At 36.1% G+C, this 22,543-nt stretch overlaps 2 protein-coding genes across 2 annotated transcripts; one reads left to right on the top strand and one right to left on the bottom strand.

Moving 5' to 3' along the window:
* Window positions 1–17,759: 17,759 nt before the first annotated feature.
* LOC113764532 (histidine protein methyltransferase 1 homolog) lies at window positions 17,760–21,416 on the top strand. Its single transcript, XM_027308453.1, has 8 exons — window positions 17,760–17,964; window positions 18,102–18,164; window positions 18,370–18,436; window positions 18,624–18,724; window positions 19,689–19,733; window positions 19,825–20,145; window positions 20,231–20,333; window positions 21,064–21,416. The coding sequence occupies exons 1-8, from the start codon at window positions 17,815–17,817 to the stop codon at window positions 21,144–21,146; spliced, it is 933 nt and encodes a 310-aa protein (XP_027164254.1). The 5' UTR covers window positions 17,760–17,814; the 3' UTR covers window positions 21,147–21,416.
* Window positions 21,417–22,019: 603 nt separating this feature from the next.
* LOC113766016 (protein RALF-like 32) lies at window positions 22,020–22,367 on the bottom strand. Its single transcript, XM_027310248.1, has one exon. The coding sequence runs from the start codon at window positions 22,365–22,367 to the stop codon at window positions 22,020–22,022; it is 348 nt and encodes a 115-aa protein (XP_027166049.1).
* Between the last annotated feature and the right edge of the window lie 176 nt (window positions 22,368–22,543).

Below are 22,543 nucleotides of genomic sequence, written 5' to 3'. Positions count from 1 at the left end.
TCCCTGAATACACGAGCTACGATCTTCTATGGATTAGTAGATGGTACCAAACAAGTCAACAATAATCTGAATTCTTCACTCACTCCTTCATCACGTGCACTTACTGGTTCAAGATATTTTGCTATCGCCACTCTTAACTTATTCCTGTCATGAAACTCAAAATCTTCTGGTATAATAAAGTCAATCTTACTAACAGGAATTAAAAAATAAGAGTTAGGAGAATATTGATTAAGGAATGGAGAAGGTGTCACTACATTTGGAGATTGTTCATTGGATTCATTCACTTGAACCATTTGATGTTGGGGTCTCATTTCTTGCACTTCAACTTCCTTTTCAACTGCATCTTTAGATCCGTTTTCTTAAGACTCTTGCAGTTCTGTGTCACTTGTCAGGACAATTACATTCTCATCTTCCTTAAGGTCGATGATGGTCTGTGAGGGCAATTCTTCATAAATTGGAGAAATCAATTTTGCTCAGTGTTGATGCCAATTCATGCCCTCCATCTTCCATCCTTTTAATCGACCTTTGTGTCTCCGATTGAAAATTATTTATCATTTCTTCAAGAGACATACCTGACATGAATGATGATTCTTGAGACTCTTGTTGTTGACAATCCATTGTCTCCTGTTGAAGTTGATGTGTATTAGCAGCTAGTGATTTTATCATTTTTTCAAGAGACATACCTGACATGGATGATGGCTGTTGCTGTTGATATTGATATTGAAAATCGATTGACCCTTTTGCACAATTCAAGTTGGAATTATTCCACCATTCTTAATCATACTCATTTGACTAAGGGTCATACCACGTTTGAAATTGGAGTGAAAAATCTCCAAACTTATTGATTAAGGCATTCAAGTAATCTTGAAATTCAAGGCACATACCGGTTGAATGATCCGTGGCATAACAAATTTCACAGGTTGCAGCAACCATTTTTTCTATAAGAAAACTCAGTGAATCTGAATGTTGATCATCAAAAAAAGCACAAGCCTCATAGGAATAAAATCCAGTCTATCACCAAAATACCGAATGTTAGCAACCATAAACTATAAAAAAAAAGAAAAATAAAAAATAGAAACAAGATAAACTAAAAAAGAAACAAATTAATCAGACACTAGTTCTCAGCAATGGTGCCAAAAATTGACAGGTTATTGAGCCCGTGCAATAATAAATACCTGTTCAAATAAAGTATAAATTTTGTATACAGTGATAAGTAAAGTCGAATCCACAGGGATTGGAGAAATTCGTTTCTCATCAAGTTCAAAATATGGGGGGGATTTTTATAAAAATATAACAATAACTAAATAACTAAATAAAAGCAACTCAAGAAAAAAAATAGGAATTAATCAACAATAGATACGACTCTAGCCAAAGGTACAACTTTTCAGACACGGTCCATTCAACTGATCATTGATACAGTGATAATTCAATTACTCATTAATAGATTGGTTATAGTTGCCATACACGCGATAAACAACCAATTTTTCCTTACTTTTTCGATAGTCAAGATACGACTGTTAACTATTTTTCTAACTAAAAAATAACCCTAGGTACGACCGCATGATTCAATTCCTCAATTGCATTAAGAATTAGAAAAATCCAACCTTAACTAACAAACACGCTACGAGGGTTTGCTTAAATTAGATCATATGTTTCCCTAACATGGGACCAATCATGCTAGTCGCCACTAGTATTAACCAATCAAACAATTATGGATTTAACTGGTTAAATTGGTAGTAGATTATTGGATTAATTCGAATATCGGACCCTTGACATTCAAATAACAAAACAATCATAAGAAGTTAAACCAGAAAACGTATAAATACCAATGAATAAAAGAAATAAATAAAACTAATTCGATCTCACAGATGTTTGGCACCACATCTTCAAGTTGACCTTCGACTAGAAAACGGAGATTTAGCTATACATCCTTAAGGGAAATCCGCAGAACTCCATCGATAACAATTGCGTATAGTTTTCTCCCTACAATTGTTTTTCTCTAAAACCTAATGAAGAGCTAGCCAAGCGACCGTCCCTTCCTATTGCAAAGCAAAGAGTCCTGATGCTTTTATTTTTGGCCGAAATCCTAATCAAACAGGAATCTGGCCTTTTCTCTCCTAGTTTCCTAATTCCAGTCTACTACTATTTAAAACTAGTCTCCTAAATAGAAAAATAAACCACAAAAAAAAGTATTTCAAATTTCCTAATTCAACCATAAACTAATAATTAGAATTCAACTCCTCCAAATCTTTCTTTAAGGCTGCCTAGAGTTTGAATCGAACTTGGAAACAGGTCCCGAACGTGCCACCATCAAATTAACTGAAAAATTGTCACTTTTAATCACATTTTGCTCCTTTTTCTATAATTAGTACCATTAACCAAATATGAGTAGAATCCATTAATTAACACAATATTTGGTAAAATAAAAGAGGGAAATAATCATAAAATTAATGACAAAAATGCAACCTATCACTTATTTACAAGTAATAGGCACTAATAGTGCATGTGAATGATTTGTATCGTTGTTATTGTGGCATATAATCTGTTATTAATATTATAAGATGAAGATATGGCTGTGAGATTGCTTCAAAAGCTAGGCGGCAAAATAGGATAGTGGATTTAAGGTTAGATCACGTCTATGTTGATGTTTTTTATGCTAAACCTATGACTAATAATGCATGCATGTGGTGTATTTGATGGAGTTTTGTGCAACTGATGTTCATAGAGCTTAATGATTTATAGAGGGAAAGTTGTATTGTAATGAGTTTTACTTGATGATCAACATCACGTTTCTTGATTTTTGTCTAAAATATAGATATTTGGTGACTCAATAGAATTTTAGTTAAAAGTATTTGTTCATTTCATTTAGTAGATAAATGGCTTGTACTAGTTATGTAGAGCTTGTTGAGTAACAAAGGATGGTAATCGAAGAATGAAAGACAAGTTGAGGTTGTTCTGGAATAATAAAGCTATCTGATGTGGGTAAATGAAAAGAAAAAATTTATGATGGATTATGGAGTTTTTTGTATTTTGAAAGCTGCTCTGAGGCTTTATTATATGACAAAGAATATTTTACTTCATTATTTAGATTTTGATGTTAGTAAGTAACAATTGTGATACTAATAATTAATTTGGGTAAAACAAGATGTCACTTGTGGTTGCACATGACATTGTAGTTCACTAGAAAAGAAGAAGAACCAGGATTCCCAATGTGGATCTTGATAAGTATTCTTATATAGAACTATTAAATGATGTTTATAAGAAAGCACTTCATAAATTACCTGAAAATCTTAATTATTTGCTATATGTGAGATGTGGGATTTCAAGAAATGCTACAACAATGGATGCCAACACTGATAAGGCAGTCATAGAAATGTTTAAGGTGCATGAAAATGAGCTGGTGATCAATTTGTTTGTGGACCATATGGATGTAATTCCATTTAATATGCCTGAGATGAACAACAATAACAACTTTGGTGGTGGCTAAGAGAATCTCAGAATTGAGGAGACTGCTCGAAATGTTGAACCTAATTTGCAAAATATTGAAAGGGATGATGAAGTGTTCATTTCAGGTGATGATGATTCTTGGTTGTATGAAGCAAACAATGACAAAGAGAATAGCTTAAGCAATTGCAGTGAGGTACATGAATCATTTGATATGAGTGATATTGCCTTCTCAGATTATGAGGTGAATGATAAAGGTGATATAATTCCGAATTCTGAATCTGAGGAAGAAATTGATCCAAATAGGGCAGCTTTAAGAGCAAAAATATTCACCTATAATCCAAGATAGGATATTGAATTTGAGAAGAATATATTATTCACCAATGTTGATGCTTTTAGGGCTGCTTTGAAGGATTATGCAATCCAAAAAGGTTTACCCATAGTAAGACTGAAAAATGAAAAGAAAAGATGTACTGCTAAGTGTGCTGTTGAAGGCTGTCCATGGAGAATCCATGCTTCTCTTGTTGGTGAAACAACTATTTCTCAAATTAAGTCTTACACACCTCAACACACTTGTGTTATGAACAATAGGAATGTGGAGGCTACATTTGATTGGATTGCTAAGAAACTAGTTCCACTTCTTTGGATCCATCCTCAAATGAATACAGAAAGTGTCTATGCTAAGATTGTATCAAATAATATGGTGTGCATCCTAGCAAGATGTAGATTTGGAGGGCAAAGACAAGGGCACTGGAAGAGACACATGATGAAAAGGTTTCAGCGGAAGAAGTTTTCATCCCTATTTCTTACGCATTCGTCAAGGATATATACATACAGCCCAAGCCGTGGATCTCGCTACCGATAGCTACTGATCCTATTTGAATACAAGTACAGCTAAGGATAACGCCTAATCAGCTAGATATCTATTTACCAATTCAAACTGATAACCAACTCTGTTACAGAGATATACATTAACTCTGTTACAGAGATATACATTATCCCTAATACCCCCCCTCAAGTTGGAGCGTGAGGATTACGAACGCCCAATTTGCGAAGAAGAAACTCAAACTGATCTCGACCCAAAGCTTTGGTTAGAATGTCTGCTAACTGGTCATGACTTCGAACATAAACCGTTTTGATCATACCTTTCTGGATTTCATCGCGAACAAAATGGCAATCAACTTCGATGTGTTTGGTGCGTTCATGAAAGACAGGATTTGCAGCTATATGCATCGCAGCTTGGCTATCACAAAATACTCCAGCAGATTGATCATGATGCACTCCCAAAGACAATAACAAACCCTTTAGCCATTTCAATTCACAGACCGTGGCGGCCAAGGAGCGATATTCCGCTTCAGCAGAAGAGCGAGAAACCGTATGTTGTTTCTTGGTCTTCCATGAAATCAGAGAGGTCCCAAGAAAGATGAAATAACCTGTAAGTGATCTCCGAGTTAATGGACAACCTCCCCAATCCGAATCGCAATAAGCTTTCAGTTCAAGATTGCAATCAGCTTTGAGTAAAATGCCTTGTCCTGGACTACCTTTCAAGTATCTGACTATGCGCAAGGCTGCCTCCCAATGCTCTTTCCGTGGCTGGTGCATAAATTGTGCCAAAATATGCACACCATAGGACAGCTCAGGCCGAGTTAAGCTCAAGTAAATCAAACGTCCTACCAGCCTTCGGTATTGATCAGGATCCTGCAGCAAATCACCTTTGGCTAAAGCGAGAGAATGATTCTGCTCCATAGGAAACTTCGAAGGTTTAGCACCCAACAATCCTGCTTCATTAATGATATCTAAAGCATATTTCCGTTGACACAAGAAAATCCCGTCAGCATTTCGAGCTACTTCAACGCCCAAAAAATACTTCAAAACACCTAAATCTTTCATGTGAAAACACTTGCGCAAGTATGATTTGAATGCATTGATCAAATGCGTTTTGTTTCCAGCTATAATAAGGTCATCCACATACACTAACACAGCCAACTGGATCCCATCTCGTATCAAGGTAAACAAGGAATAATCAGACTGTGACTGAAGAAAACCATACCGTTTTAGAGCTTCAGCCAATTTTGCAAACCAACAACGTGGTGCTTGTCGTAAACCGTAAAGGGACCTTCTCAAGCGACACACCTTCCCGGGTTGGTCAGTGTGGAATCCAGGAGGTAGCTTCATGTAAACCTCTTCGGCTAAGTCTCCATGGAGAAAGGCATTATGAACATCCATTTGATGAAGTCCCCATCCTTTAGCTGCTGCCACAGAGAGAAATGTACGGACCGTAACCATTTTTGCTACTGGTGCAAAGGTTTCATTGTAGTCAATCCCTTCAACCTGGTTGTTGCCAAGAATTACCAATCGCGCCTTGTATCGTTCAATGGTCCCATCAGAATTATACTTAATTTTGTACACCCATTTGCTTCCTATTGCTTTCTTCCCTGGTGGTAAGTCAACAAGAGTCCATGTGCCATTTTGTTTGAGTGCATCAATCTCCTTTTGCATAGCTTCTCTCCATCGGACATCTTTAACCGCTTGATGATAAAATCTTGGCTCAAAATTGGTTGTGATGGCTGCCAAGAAAGCTTGATGACCTGGTGAGAACTTTGTGTAATCAACATATTGAGCTAAGTCATAAGACGTACCTGAGAATGATGATGGATTGGCTGAACTTGCAGAGGGGCTTGCACTTTGAACTGCATAAGTCACACAATCCTTCAGCCGTGTAGAGACTTTCTTGGAACGAAGGCCACGACCAAGTGCTGTCACACCTTCTACTGTCTCTACGTTCTCCATTCGAGGTTCAATTGTTACACCTCCCTGCCTTACGTTGGCATTGTCATGCGGCACACAATCTAAACGCTCATGAGTTTCACGAACATGAGCAGGCTGCTCCTTTTCCTTGTCTCTTGTCTGACCTACTACCTCCTCTTCAAGGTAATCATCTATGGAATTATCCGTACAGGTTCGAACATGATCAGGTGTGTGGTCAACTGCACATGGAAACTCATCTTCACAAAATACAACATCCCGAGACACAAAATACTTTCGTGTTTCTAAATCATACAGCCGCCAACCTTTCTGTCCAAACGGATAACCCACAAAGATACACTTCCGGCTTCGAGGAGCAAATTTATCCTTCGTACGACTCAAACTCTGTGCATAACACAAGCAACCAAATGTACGAATTGACCGATAATCAGGCAAGTGACCATATAGCACTTCATAAGGTGTTTTTCCTCCTAGTAATTGAGAAAGGGGTACGATTAATCAGATATCCAGCAGTTAACACACATTCTCCCCAAAATCTGATTGGTAAGTTGGCCTGAAATCGTAAAGCTCTAGCCACATTCAGTATATGTCGATGCTTTCTTTCCACTCGTCCATTTTGTTGGGGCGTTCCCACACATGACGTTTGATGGATTATCCCTTTAGCAGAGAAATATCCCTTCAAACTGACGAACTCACTGCCATTATCACTACGAACTATCTTAACATTCTTAACAAATTGTCGTTGAACCATAGCAACAAAATTTGGCAAAATATGGCCAACTTCAGTTTTATCTATCATCAAATATATCCACACACATCTCGAAAAATCATCAACAATCGTAAGAAAATAAGATGCATTACAAGAACTCGAGACTCGATATGGTCCCCACAAGTCACAATGAATCAATTCAAATGTTTCACTAGCTCTACTATCACTAGAACAAAATACTTCTCTCGTTTGCTTAGCTTTGAAACAAGCATCACAAGTTTCATTTGAACCTAATTGAATCTTAACCCCAGAAATTAAACCTACGACCTTTGAAGACGGGTGCCCCATTCTCCGATGCCAAAGATCACATGAATCCAACGTCCGAGTTTGAAGTGCTTGGACTGGCGTCTCCTTCTTGAAGTAATAAAGCTCCTTGCATCGTTCACCCGCTCCAATCACCATCCTCGAAGTGCGGTCCTGTATCAAACAAAGCTTATCAGTGAACAACACATTACATTTTGAGTCATCAACCAATTGTGATACTGAGATTAAATTGCAATGTAATCCCGGAGCATGAAGAACATTGTCTAATTGAATATTTTGTCCCATCCGAATCGACCCTTTTTGCAATGCCAGCACCTGTTCTCTATTAGGCAAGCCAATGGGGCAGCCTAATATCTGGTTCAAGCTAGATAGACAGCTCGAATTTCCTGTCATATGTTGTGTAGCGCCAGAATCAATTATCCAGATAAAGTTTTCCTTACCAGTCATCTTCTCATTACTCCCTGATTCTGAGTTGCAAGCGTTCAACAAACTCACAACTGCTGCCCATTGTTCATTTGTCAGTCCTTTAAGAGTAGCAAAATCCTTTGTTGCAGCAGTGGATTCTTCAATTACTTGAGCTGCATTAACTCGTGCCCCATTTCGTCCTCTTCCTGACATCTTGCCACGTCCTCTTCCTCCAGTCTGTCTTCCTCGACCCGAACCAGATATTTTAGGTCGATCACCCCACCAATCGGGATATCCAATCAGCTGAAAACATCCGTCAGCATCATGCCCTTCGCGATTGCAGTATTTACAAACGGCACTCCTATCCTTGATTCCTGTTTTGGCCTGAACCACAAAGCTAGCCGCTTCGTTGTTAATCTCTTTTTCCCTGGAGATATTTCGAACCCTTTCTTCTTGGCACATCAAGGAATACGCCTTGCTCACACCAGGCAATGGAGTTGTGCTCAAAATGTTTGATCTCACTGTTCTATATGCATCGTCTAACCCCATCAGAAATTGATGAAGTTTTTCTTCTTCTCGTTTCTTTGTTAATTCAGTTGCCACATTACACGTACAACCCCCACACTTGCACGTAGAGATTGCATCATAATTCACCAGTTCTTCCCACAGTCGCTTCAATTTAGCATAGTAACTCATAAGGGAGAGTCCTTACTGTTTGCAATTTGCTAATTCTGTCTTCAGTTGCTGCACTCGTGCACCATCAGTCACTGAGAAACATTCTTTAATGTCTTCCCACAAGTTCTTTGCAATCTCCCTGTGTGTCAAAGTAGATCGCACCGTTGGCTCAATCGTATTCATCATCCACGATATAAGCATGGAATTCACTGTCCACTAGTCTTCTAATTCATCAGAATCTTCATCTGGCTGTGCTATGGTTCCATCAATGAATCCGAATTTCTTCTTGGCTCTGATACCATGAAAAGGTTTCAGCGGAAGAAGTTTTCATCCCTATTTCTTACGCATTCGTCAAGGATATATACATACAGCCCAAGCCGTGGATCTCGCTACCGATAGCTACTGATCCTATTTGAATACAAGTACAGCTAAGGATAACGCCTAATCAGCTAGATATCTATTTACCAATTCAAACTGATAACCAACTCTGTTACAGAGATATACATTAACTCTGTTACAGAGATATACATTATCCCTAATACATGATACACACTATGAGTCATATGCAAACTTGCCCAAGTATGCTAAGATTTGAAGGAAAAGTAACCCTCAATGCATTTGCAAGATTCATTTTGATAGGCCAAATCTCTTGGTGGAATCAAGATTTCAGAGATTTTTTATTAGTTTCAAAGCACAAAAGGTTGGATTTCTTAGATATTGCAAGCCATTTGTTGGTTTTGATGGTTGCCACCTCAAAGGACCATACGGAGGAATGTTCCTTATTGCTGTGCCTTTGGATAGGAATAACAACATATTCTCTCTTGCGATTGTTGCGGCTGAATGTGAAAACAAAGAGACTTGGTCATGGTTCTTTCATTTCTTTGAAGAATGCTTTGGTCCATTTGATAACCAATTGCCTCTAACATTTATGAGTGATAGACAAAAGGTACTTTTTGTTCTACTTACCAATGTCCCATTTCTTCTATGATATGACTTAACTGCCAATCTTCTGTTTGCGCTAATTAAATTATGTTAAATGTAGGGTCTAAACTTAGCATATGAAGAACTAAAACCATACTCTGATGCAAGATACTGCTGTAAGCATATTTAGAGCAAGTTTAAACTGTCCTTTCCAGGGCTACTACTTAGTAATTACTTCTGGCAGGCAGCTAAGAGCTTTGATGCAGCTGGTCATAAAGATGGAATGGACAGAATTAAAGAGATAAATATTGAAGCTTGGAAATACTTGACAAAGATATAGCTAACAGCTTGGGCAATGATTACGGTCATACACATGTTTAGCTGCATAGTCTACTTCATTTATGGTGGATTTTTCTTTTCTTTTGCAAATACAATTGCCGCTATTTAGCAACTTCAGATTTTGTTTTACTGAAAAATTAACACTTGTCTCAAGGTAATTGAGAAATCTTCAATCCTATAACTGTATCCTTGGTTTTGTTAGTCTTAATATCAATTATAAAAGGAAGGACCAACAATATGCACATGTTATAAATTTGATGAGTAACTTGGCATCTTTAATAATTGAAGGGCCAAAAGCATACAAACTTAATAATTCAAGGGCCATTTTAAGTTTTTTGCCCATTTCGAAGTGATACCTTGAAATATACATTTTATTAGCACCTACCTCTCTTTTGCTGGTAAACATAGCAAAAGGTCTTTTCCACGTAATTTGCAATGTTTTTTTTTTCTTGAAGGAACGTAATATGTAATGTTATGTTACAATTGTAGTATAAGTAATTTAATGTATTCAGGTGTCTGGTCGATCAACTTTAAAAGGAGATGTCAATCAACTTCTACGAACTGCTTTTCACGGTCTCCGATCAGGGAAACCCAATTGGGACCGGGCTCGGGATTCCCTCAGTCGGCCGAGAGGGATCATAGTCATAGGATTCAAACATCTTAGCCGCATGTACCTTGTCATTACTCCCGTATTCATCTGCAATTTCAAAAGCACAGGATAAAAAATAAATGATCGCAGTTTCTGTCACATTAGAACAGAATCTGCAATAGATTATAGATCACAGGCACATTATCATTAATTCGTTATCAATTTAAAGAATCTAAACATGCGCTTATTTTTAATTTCAAAGTGCATTAATAGTAACAAAATTAATTGAATTCATTTATATATTTTTTAAAACTGCTCTATTTTAGCCGTTCTGTTAATTCGCCTTGACTAACTAAAAGAGATTAACCAAACCAAATTAATGGTAGTAGTGCACTTCTTTCTTCTTCTTATTTTTCTTTTCCTTTTTTTTTTTGGAAAATGGTGCACTTCCATCTGAAATAGCTGTCAAAAAGAAAATTAGAAAAAAAAAAGTTGAATGAGTAAGCCGAATTTTTTGAATTATTTTGTCAAGTCAACTACTATACTTTATCCTTTGATCCATTAATTAATAAACTGATTTTTCAACCATGCGAACCTTATCCATGACCCAATCCATTAAATGTGCAAGAAAAGCTTTTCAACTTTCAAGGCATGTTAAATAGCTCAAACCACAGATGCTAACAACTTAGCTCTATCTAATGTTTCTGCATATGAAATGTGGATATGCTACCGGACAAGTTTAAACTTTAGTTGGTATACTGTTTTGACTTTATCCAATTGTCTTCGATTATTGTGATTTTTATAAAACTTGGAATGCACGCAGACACATGGTTGTACTCCTTAAAAGATTATATGTATATATATATATATATATATATATATATATATACACGAACATATATATATATATACACGAACAAAACACACATAATCTGTAAAATAATAATACAAATATACACCAAATTATGTAAAAATGACGACAGATGCACATTACCGAACACACAGCCTTACCTACTCCATCCCCACAGGTGGAAGACGTAAACATGAATAATAATATGTCAGTAAAGGCATTACAAAGACAATTAAGACTTTTAAATGATGAGTACAGATATGCCAATAATCTTTTTTCTCTTCTCTTTTCTTTTTCTGATCATTTTTATCAGTAATTTATAAATATGAGAGATGGAATTTTAGAACTGCAAAAGTGGGACTTACTCGTCTCTAGGATCTTTCTTGCTGATGAAGGAACTAGGATGGGTTGAGTTAAGAGAAAGAAGAGAAACAAAAGGGCAGTGATCAGAGCCTTGTTGTTGCTAGCCATGTTCGTTTGTTATAGAGAGTGTTGAGAACTTAAGATTGGTTCTATTCTAATATTCGTTTCTTGATTATTGTAGGTAGCGAACCAGATACTTTTATAGCCGTTTATGACCGGACCGACGGGACCGAGTTTCTCAGCGATTATGGGTTTGTTGGGATTGAGCTAATTTCAAGTAAAATAATTTGCTTAACAAATTTCAATCATCTTTTTATCTTCTTAATCACCTTTTCATCTCACATTCATCACACTACAAAAAGTGCTACAGAAATTATCTCAAATAAATCATCCAAATAAACTCCTATTTCAATAATTGGCACGCTTGAAAATGCCGTGATCTTTATAGGTGCAGTCATTCTAAAGGGATCATAAAATATCTCACAACTTGCATCCAAATAATAAACAATCAAAACTAGAATGAAATAATCTGTGAATTTTTCATGTAAAAAAGTACTAGCTATCTATGACATTGTTATTCCAAGTAGAAACCTTTCAAAAAAATTTATCTTTCTACTCGTGGTCAACATTTATTTCAATCACCTAAATGCAGATATTAGCATCTTACTTCTAAATACTATATATTGATAGCCCTAAAATAGCTAGCATTAAAATGCCTCAATTGATTAGAATTATAAACAAAGGATTTGCCTAACAAGTTCCTCGAGGCATTCGTTGGTCAAGTCTCCATATATATATATTTTTAGGCAAACCAAGTCCTCCGTTGTTCCTTGACTAGAGTAAGAAAATTAGTTCATATTTGATGCAAAAAACCAAGCAAAAGTGTAGAGAAAGCCGCGGCCATTGTTTTCGTTTGGAAAAGCCAAATTCGTCCGAACGAATGAAAGGAAGACGAAAGTTACACATAATGATGGAATCTCCTAATTGCTCCTGACATCCGAGGAGAAAAGCCTTAATGCCTATCCCTGTCTAATTCCTATCATCTTGCGGCGGCTCCCAAGGGAAAGGAACACCCCCGTCTTCGGTTCAGCCGTTGCCAAAAGAAAGGGTCAAAGATTTTTTTTCTTTTCCAAAATTGCCCCTGGGATAAGCGCTGCTACTTGCACTCCTTTTCTGTCAAATTGGCACTTGTTATCATATTTTTGTTCTATTCCCTGAAATAAATGTCAAATACTAAAAATGAATAGAATCCAGCAATTAATCCACATCGAATCAGATAATAAGAAAAATTAATAATAAAATAAATAATAAAATTGCACCCTATCATCTGACCTTACTAACAATTGCCCGCCATAAAAAATTGTTTGAAAACAACAATGACTTTTCTCGTCCAATATTACGTCAAGCTGATCATAACTGTTGACCTTGGGGCACAAGGGCCCAGAATTCAACTTGTTTGAAACCAACAACACCTATATTGATCTTGACGGTTGGACTTTTACGAGCAAGAGCCGAGAATTCAATTTGTTTGAAAATACACAAACACAACCATATCTACTCCATTCTCATGGGTGGAAGTTGTAGACAGGAAATAATATGCCATCACAAAATATAAAGACTCTTAGGTGATGAGTACATATATGCCAGTAATCTTTTTTCTTTTTTTTTTCAATCATGAATATCAGTAATCCATAAAAATGAAAGAAGGACTTTTAGAACTATGACGTGGGACGGACTTGTTCCAAGGATCTTTCTCGCTGTTGAAGATGCAATTGATTGAGTTGAGATCAAGAAGAGATAGAAAAATATAGGGACGAGAGCCTTGCTGTTGGTAGCCATTGTTTTTTATAGAGAGGGTTATAAGAACTTAATTTTTTTTTTTTTGTTGCCAAACACGATAACAGATTATAAGAACTTAATATTGGTTCTATTCTATTATCCTTTCTTGATTTTTTTCAAAAAAAAAAAAAAAATTGGTTGGATACAACTTTGATTATTGTCGCAGGTCAAAACGTGCTATTGGGACCATGGATTGGTATAGGAATTCTTATAAATTATTCATTAATATAATTTTCACATCGACAATTGACTCCAAATATATGACTTTTTATAAAGAAATAATTCATCCTTACCAACTAAACCTAACTCGCGTTTGACTATTGATAGTTGCATGTAATGAATCATATACAGTCGTTTACGGCCGGACCGAGTTTCTCAACAATTATATTGACAATTGCCGTCTTAGGTTAGCAGTCCAAATGGGCTGAGCTGACATGGTCCTATTAGAGGGGTCAACTTGAAACTTCAGTTAAATTGAGTGGCTCGAATTGGGTCATGCTGACATCTAATATGGGACATGAAGGATATAGAGCCTTTCTAGTTCCAATTCTCTCCAATTGTGTAAACTAATAAAATTTTGATATAAATATAATTTATAATTGAATTGGTGCAAAACTCACGATTATACCAAAAATCTATTAGTGTACACCAAAATTGTGCCAGTTTATTCAATTAGACGGCATTCGATAGTACCTCAACTGGAAAAGCCCCGAATTCGAACGTAAACTACTCTCAGTAATTGCAATCGCTGATTGGACAAGAACCTTAAGACCCTGGGAATAAACAAAAACACACCACAGTCAAAGTTCTTCTTCAAGGACCCTCTTACCCCTTTCGAGGACCCTAACTTTTTGAAAAGATTAGTGGTGTGGTGTCCACACTAGTAAGATCCGTTCTTGATCCATATTTCTTCTTCTATACAACCTTTCAATCAACAAATAGATTCGTTTATAGAACAGCAAATGTCCAATTTATGGACCCATGGAACTCAATTTCACAGATATGGCCCTTCTTAATCTATCTTCCTTCTCAGAAGTTACATTCATAAAATACGTTCTTTAGTTTGTCTAAATTTTGAAAATTATCTCGTGTCCACACTCCATATTTGATCTCGTCTATTCCAAGACCTTGTACATTTCAAGCATTTATCTTATCAGTTGAGAGGACAACTACGACCACTCTTAATCTATCTTTCTTCTCCTCTACAACATTTCAATCCACAAAGAGATGCACTCACACAATAGCAAATTTTCATTTCATCTTTAATTTGTCTAAATTTTGGAAATTTTCTCGTATCCACACTCCATATTTGACTTCGTATATTCCAAGCATATGTCTTATCAATCGAGAGGACAAATACGATCATTCTTAATCCATCTTCCTTCTCCTATACAACATTTCAATCCACAAAGAGATTTGTGGACCATGGAACTCAATATCAGCCACAAAATAGCAAATTTCCAATTTGTGGACCATGGAAGTCAATATCACAAATACAACCCTTCTTAATCCATATTCCTTATCAAAAGTTACATTCATAAAATATGTACTTCTTTACTTTGTCTGAGTTTTGAAAATTTTCTCGTGTCCACACTCCATATTTGACATTTATTGTACATTCCAAGCATGCGTCTTATCAATGAAGAGGACAAATACGACTGTTCTTAATCTATCTACCTTTCAATCCACAAAGATATTCACTCATAGAATAGTGAATTCCTAATTTTATGGACTCGTCGAACTCAATATCAACTGCGCCAAAATCAATACAGAAAATTTAGTCAAGTCTAGAATTAATGTATGTGGAACTCAATATCACCTCCACCAAAATCAATCCTAAAACTTTAGTCAAGTCTACCAAATGAAACTTGGATGGTGAGGGTTTTGGATCAACCAAAAGGTGGTGAGCTTTTGTTTGGAGAGTGGTTGCCAAAGGCCTATAGGGGAAAAACGCTGTAGGCTTGGTTCTTTCATTATGGCAATGGTGTTAACAAAAATATGAACCAAGTGGATTGAAGGGCTTTGCATCAAATATGAAACATGCATATAATTTCCTTTTATAAAAATAGAAGTGTCTAAGCAATACACATTGCGTTCTTCCAATTTTATCCTATAAAATTGAAATTCACATGATATGAAGACAATGATAAGAGCCGGGAAAAAGTAAATGAATATGTTTTGACCTTTGGAGACAAAAAATTTTACAACATGTAAAACTAAGAAACATAAAATTTCAATGGGACAGAAAAAAGTACTTCAAATTACCATATATCTAGTGGGAGTTTTATTAATTACAATGAGAAAACTCTATTCATTCAAAAAGAAAAAAAAATAGAGAGAGAAGACAAATTTAAATTAACGTTTAGGTTAAAATAAATAAAAGAAAAAGATAAGAGGCAATGTAGGGGCTTGATATGCATAATGCCACTGTGGTTAAGACAGCTCGAGTCAGGCTAAAAAAAAAAAAGTTTTGCTAAGCCTAATGTTTAATTGGGTTAAAGAGAGATTAGACTTGAATATCAGGCCCAAATTAAGAGCGAGTTGGGTTTGGACTTCGCTAGATTTAGGCTCAATTAATGCCCGATTGGTGTATAAATATTATTATATACATAAAAATATATAATATAATTATATATTATAGCATAGAATATTAATAACTTATATATAAATTTATAGTAATTCATAATTATTAAATATATATTATGTATAGATATGTATTTAATTATGAGCTCGAATTGAACCCAAAACTCATCTAGAATTGTGAACTGAATTTGAGTCTTTCAATTGAACTTGAGCTTGAAAGTCCGAAAATCTAAAAGCTCTCTTAGTTCATAAATCAAGTTTGAACTTGTAAAAATCCAACTTAGAGGTCTCGATTAACAGCCCTACATATATATATATATATATATACACACATACACGTTAAGGCTTTTCCAGCTTGTCACTTATGGTGGTGGCAGTGGCGCCCGCACCCGGCAAAAGGTGGGTGGGTTTAAGGCGATCTCACCCTTTACTCCCTGTTCCCCCACGTGTTAACTTGCAACCCCATTGCCATTCCGATGGAGAACAGTGCTCGCTAACAAGTCTGGGCGATCAAGTACCTTCTTCAATGGGGTATGATGCTGGGCTTGTTGCTTTGCTAGTGTTTATGTAAGGAAGAAAATAATGAAAAAATAGAAGGCAAAGTTAAGTAAAAACAACTAAAAAATAGAAAAGAGTTTTGCTATTTATGAAGGGATAGTACGGTATTTCCAAATCTTTCTGTAAATGTAAACAAATCTCGTCTATTTTCCACTACAGTTTAAAGCACTAGGGCTTCTCTAAATATTTTTAAGTGACGAAGGAGAATTCTGACTTTCTAAACCACAAAGGATTTCAACAAAATGAAAGAGGAGAAAAAATTACTTAAACGAAAGAAGGTCTACATTTTTACCCCCTTTCCAGCCATAGGAAACGAAATACACGCAAATAAAATTTTTGCAAATTGAAGAAAGAGTTTAATACATAACTGAGGAAGGGAAAGATCGAGTGGTTTTGATGATAGTGTAAATAAGAGATCACTGGAATCCTTTCATTTACACCATAAAAAATAAAGTTTAATAAGTAACCAGTTGATCCTAGTTTGTGGAGTACTTAGACGCCCAATAAAGTAAGACCACAACAGCATTAATGATTATGACTAGTTTTCCCCTTCTGTTTTGCTATCACGATTAAATGCTCAAAACTCACAAGTTATAAAACATATAGTTCTTCTTATACAACAAATTTTGAATCTCCTTTTAAGAAGCAATGAATATGGAAGTTGTTTCTAGAAAAAAGTTGTACAAATTTCTCAAAGTAAAACACCAAAAAAAATTCTTCCTCAAAAACTATGGGGCTGCAATAAAAAAAAAAATACAAAAAAGCAAGACAGCTGCAAAATTATAACACTCAAGCGACCTTAATATTTTGGGCGATATCCATATTTAGACATGGGCAAAAATAATAATCTACATGGCAGTTAAATTATTTACCCTTTTCCCGTGTTGAACATAATTTCTTGATGCGAGTTGACATTCAGCAATTCACACATCGTTTCTTCAATCTGTTATTATAAAAGAAATATTATAAATTTTGCACATGAGTATTAGTAAAATCGTGTTTAGAACCCAAGCAATTAGAAAATTTGGGCTAAAATTTTTTTGTTCCCTCCTTTATTTCTTAAATCCCATCTCCTCCCTTGCCGGAAAATTTTAAAAGAAAAAAATTGCAAGATGGATATTTGCCCGAGGGTGGAGGAAGGATACGAAGAAAAGTTCTAGGAATTAATTAATATTTATTTGGCAAAATCCGCTATTGGGTGTCCAACTCCCCTGCTAATTAACCAGATATCCTTAAAAGTGCTAAAACACTATTAAGTACCCAAAGACAATGTAATTCAAGTTGAGTTATATCTTAACCATTGGGCTAAAGCCCAACTTCAGATAACAAAATAAACATAATTGGCTCATAGTTCAGCCCAACAAAATTTATTCCCTCTCAGGTCTTGCGTCTTCTTTTTTCCCACTGAAATCAAGAAACTCACTGCAGCTGCAGAGTGTCCTCTCTGCAATGGAGCAACAGCCGTCCAATTCTTCAAAAATGGAAACGTTTCGCCTTTTTGATGGCAATCCCCAACCTGGGTTTGGCTTAAATTTTCTTGAATCTCCGGAAAAACCCTTTTCCCCTCTACCTCCTTGCGTTGAAGTCCTCCCCTCTCAGGTACTTTTTATTTCTTGATTCTTTTTGGTCTAAAGAAACTGATGTTTATTTCCTTATTGAGAGCTTGTATATGAGTCCTTATACCTCTATAGTCTATTTATCAATTTATTTTTGTGGGATGTTTTCATCTGGAGTAGGTATCATCAAATGTGAAGTATACGGTGGAAAGTGTAGATATTGATGGGATTACACTGATTAAGGTAATACTATCGTTTTTGGAACTTTACATAGTACTAAAAGTGTGAAATTTTGGATGAGTGTTGAGTGTGCATGTGTGTATCTGATTGGCGTCTGTGTGTGTTGTACTATAAGCGAAATGAAGCATTGGTTCAAATATGTTGAATGTTGATTGTTGCTTATCAGTAGGAATGTGAATGGCTTTAATTTTGCGTCCATTACTTGCAGGGAAGGGTGAACACTAAGGAGGTTTACGCCTTTTCTAATTTGGATTTAGTGCCAGGGAAATATGAAGGTTTGCTGCATCTTTTTCTTTTCTTCTTTTTTTTAGGGGTTGTTATGGTTTTCTGGTTTTACTGTCATACTAGCAAGAGCCTGCCATTGTAACAGACTCTCACATACACGGTTTGCAATTTTCTGTTTCTTGGCTCCTTTTTTTATTCCTAGAGTCTTGTTACTGATTAGTGTAATTTATTCTGTAGGAGGGTTGAAATTATGGGAAGGTTCGGTGGATTTAGTGAAAACTCTTCAATCAGAGATGCAAGATGGGAAGTTGTCACTTGCTGGAAAGCGAGTTTTAGAGGTGGGCTTCAATTGCTGAGGTGATCGTACAATCTTCTGCTGCCATGTTTATCTATGACTTTTCAAAAACCTTGTTGCTGTTTGCCAATTTTTTACTGATTTTTGTGCTCAAATGTAAAACAGAGATGCTCTTTGGGTGGTATCAAAGTATTCTTGTGGTTGATATTTAATAATGCTTTACATTTTTCTGTTCTTCTCTCTCTCTCTGAATTTTTTTTATTACATTTCTCTGTTAAATTGATGTAATTTTTTGGTGCTGGTATGTGTAACTATCAACTGAGACTAACAGCGATTATCTTTGATTTTATGTCTTTAGAGTGAGTCATTGAGTTTTCTGCATGACGATTTATTGTAATTTCTCTAGAACACTTTATGGTAATCTTGTTGCAACTACTGGTCAAAATATCAAACTTTCTTGAACCCAGCAGAGCAGGAGGTTTTCTAGATGTGATCCTTCTTAGAATATTCACTCATATAGGAACTAGTAACCCCTAAACTGTTGGTATTTTCTTGATTTTTCCCAATTTTACTTATTTTAATTTTTCCTGCAGATTGATTTGATTTTAGGCTCAAAATACATATCTGCTTTTCGAATTTCTTTCACGGTGAATGCTCAAACCAATTTCTTAAACTGTTGGGCTTCTCCTTGGCAAGGGATCCGGACTGAGGAAGATATTCTTGTGCTGTTGATGCATCTATGCTTTCATATAAAATATTAACTTTTGGAGAGAAATATAATTGTCTTATTGGTTAAAAAAAACATTGTCTCAAAGAAGTCGTTCTCATGGTCTTGCTCTGCTTCAAGTTAATTCTTAACATAATTCAGCTAGAAACTGGAACAATTTTTGTGCCTATGCTTGTCAAACCAATTTGTAAATGATTGTAACTGGATGTAAATATCATGGTTTGATTGGCGGTAACCATGTATTTGTTTATCTGCTAACTCTCCTCTAATAGCTTTTCAGCTTGGATGTGGCCATGGGCTTCCTGGAATTTTTGCATGCCTTATGGTAAACCTACATTTCATCACTCCTAGATAGTTTTTGCCAAAATGCTCTATGTGCTGCATATTAAATGAATCTAAATGTTGTCCTGTTTTAGGGATCTAGCTCTGTTCACTTCCAGGATTTTAATGCTGAGGTCCTGCAAAGTCTCACCATTCCTAATGTAAATGCTAACATTCAACAGAAGCCAAAGTCCATAGGTACAGATATGACAGAATGTAACACTAAGACAGAAACTCGTTTCTTTGCGGGTGACTGGAGTGAAGTCCAAAATATTCTTCCTTATGTACGTGGTGATGACTGTGGAATCAACTCTGATCAAGAAGTGGGTAATGGAGGTGGTTATGATGTTATTCTCATGGCAGAGACAGTTTATGCAATCTACGCTCTTCCTACGCTCTATCAACTTCTTAAGAAGGTTCTTAAGTGTATTCTTTAGATACTTGAATTCAGATCTCTAGATTTTCTGTTGTTGACCTCCTTTTTTCTTTTTGTCTTGTCAGTGCCTAACTAGTCCTCATGGAGTTGTGTACATGGCAGCAAAGAAGCATTATTTTGGAGTTGGAGGAGGATCAAGGAGGTTTCTCTCTATTGTCGAGAAAGATGGTGAGCTACACTTTCTTTTGTTACCTTCTGCTGAACTCTATAAAGGTTTAGTTATTTGATTTCCCAGATGGCGAACAAAGCATCCTGATGTTCCCCAATTTTTGTTTTAGGTCCAGGTGTTATCTTTTATATGGCTATTGATATGTCAATTTTTATAGATCCTTGATTTAGAAATTCTTGCATTAAGTTAAGGTGATGATGCCTGAGCCCATACATGATTCAAGCACTAAGTTGGATTGTTTAGGTTGATGTCTATGCAAGGGAATTTCTTTTCCTGTTCCTAGTATGAACATCTTGGTGCAGGGAGGGGATAGCAATTTATACATTCATCAGTACCTTATCTTGTGTTTCCTCTTTTGCAGTTTTCTTTGTGTAAAAGATAAGTACCTTGATGCATGGATTATACAAATGGATCTAGACGGTATCTTGTATGCCATGTACCACTTTCACTCTCATGAAATAGCTGGCCTTTGTGCAATTATTATTTTTTCAGATTGATAATTTCTAAAATGTAAAATATCTGAAAACTGAGAAAGGGGGTCAGGGAGGAAGAAGAAATATCCTTGTTGGATCCAAAAGAATTGTTTAAAGAGAGAGTGGCATCACCAAAGAAGGGAAACATAATGTTTGTATTGTGCTTAATGTGCCAAGGATCTTAAGGCTATTGCACCAGTACATTCAGAAAGTGAGCTTTTAGGTTTCCTTATTAACCTTGAACTCCTTGTCCTAGGTGTTTTGGCATCGACAATGGTTGCTGAGATTGCAGACGGGTCCTCTAATCTTCGAGAAGTGTGGAAATTTCATTTTAGGTGAATTACTGGTTATACGTGAAGGAAGCTAATGATTTTGTTGTCTAATTGTTTACAGCAACTAGAAAGTTTGATATTAAAGCTAAAGTGTCTGCTCAAATGATTGCAAGATGTCTTTTATCATCAGAACCTTTACTCTTCATCTGTGAAGTGCTCTTTGTGGGCATCTTTTACGTCAAAATTCACATTTCTATTTGAGAGAATTCTAATTGAGGCTCAAATGCATTTCATTTTGATCTTGCCGGTCTACTTATGTAGCTTTTGATGTTTTGCACTTTGTCTCTGTTCTTTCTCCATGAGTACTGGATTTTGTACTTCCTGCAAAGCAGAGAAGATTTGTTTGACCTTCTAGGCTATTCATGTAGCAACCTTTATGATCATTATTAGGAAGCAAAACAATTTTTTGGGAAAAAGATGTCGAATTTCAATCTTACTCCCTGGAAAGAGAAAAATGAGCAAAATCTATGGAAGAGAAATGAAAGCCATAAAATAGTTGAGAAGAAAACAGGTATGGAACAGCAAGCAAAGAGTACTTCCTCTATCCAATTGTGTTACCCTCCGAAATCTTGTTCTTCTTCCTCTCCATTTAAACTTTAGGATGGCGAGAATAACTATTCTCATGTAGATTTGATTAGACTATGTCTCGAGTAAGATGTTAAAAGTGACTGCATATATGACCAGCTAAGATGTAGGTGGTACTTGGAGAAACAATAGGAAACTTTGATTTGCTCCTGTTTCTGGGAAAAAGTACATGGAATGTTTTAGGAGTTCTTGGCGATCAATATTTTGTACAAAGAGTTGCACAAAGCCCCATTTGTACATAGCAAAAGCAGAATATGATAATCTTTTATCTCCAGAATCATGTGTCTACTGTACTCTAGGCATTTTGGCGGCACTTATAATATGCAGAACAACCTCGATTATAACGGTTAGATTCAGGAGGAAGACATCCTTCACTTGAAGAATATGGTTCACCCCTACCACCACTATTGCAGGCTGGCTCATCCCTCCTTAAAGCCCCATTAGAGATATACCTCTTTTCTGCCAGAAACCTTCTGCTTATCTCCGAATCCATCAGGGTTTCAAAGTCTTGATTACACTCTGCTATTGAACCATTACATGTTGAGTGTGCATCATCGACACTGGAAACAGCAATGATGAAAAACAGGAGGGCTTGGAGTAAAAAGAAGAGACTGGAAAGAAGCTTTCTTGAAACTGATTCCATTTCCCCTGTGGATATAATCTTTGTTTTTCATCATCAAGCACTATATAGTGTGCTCTACTTTACTAGTGATAGTGGATTGCACACTACTGGCAGAGGGACCGCACTTCACCTAACTCAGTATGGTTGCCATTTTTGTTATTATCTTTGTTTCAAATATTGGAGATGCAGAATTAACA

Source organism: Coffea eugenioides, chromosome 3 (assembly GCF_003713205.1).
Source record: "Coffea eugenioides isolate CCC68of chromosome 3, Ceug_1.0, whole genome shotgun sequence".
NCBI lineage: Eukaryota > Viridiplantae > Streptophyta > Magnoliopsida > Gentianales > Rubiaceae > Coffea > Coffea eugenioides.
This window is presented reverse-complemented; position numbering and strand designations above follow the sequence as displayed.

Bases quoted from the DNA above. Each gene is read 5' to 3' on its own strand.
- LOC113764532 (XM_027308453.1), top strand. From the start codon at position 17,815: ATGGAGCAACAGCCGTCCAATTCTTCAAAAATGGAAACGTTTCGCCTT. The intron at 18,437-18,623 runs GTTTGCTGCATC...TTTATTCTGTAG, and splicing joins AGTGCCAGGGAAATATGAAG to GAGGGTTGAAATTATGGGAA. The intron at 20,146-20,230 runs GTTCTTAAGTGT...TTGTCTTGTCAG, and splicing joins TCTATCAACTTCTTAAGAAG to TGCCTAACTAGTCCTCATGG.
- LOC113766016 (XM_027310248.1), bottom strand. From the start codon at position 22,367: ATGGAATCAGTTTCAAGAAAGCTTCTTTCCAGTCTCTTCTTTTTACTC.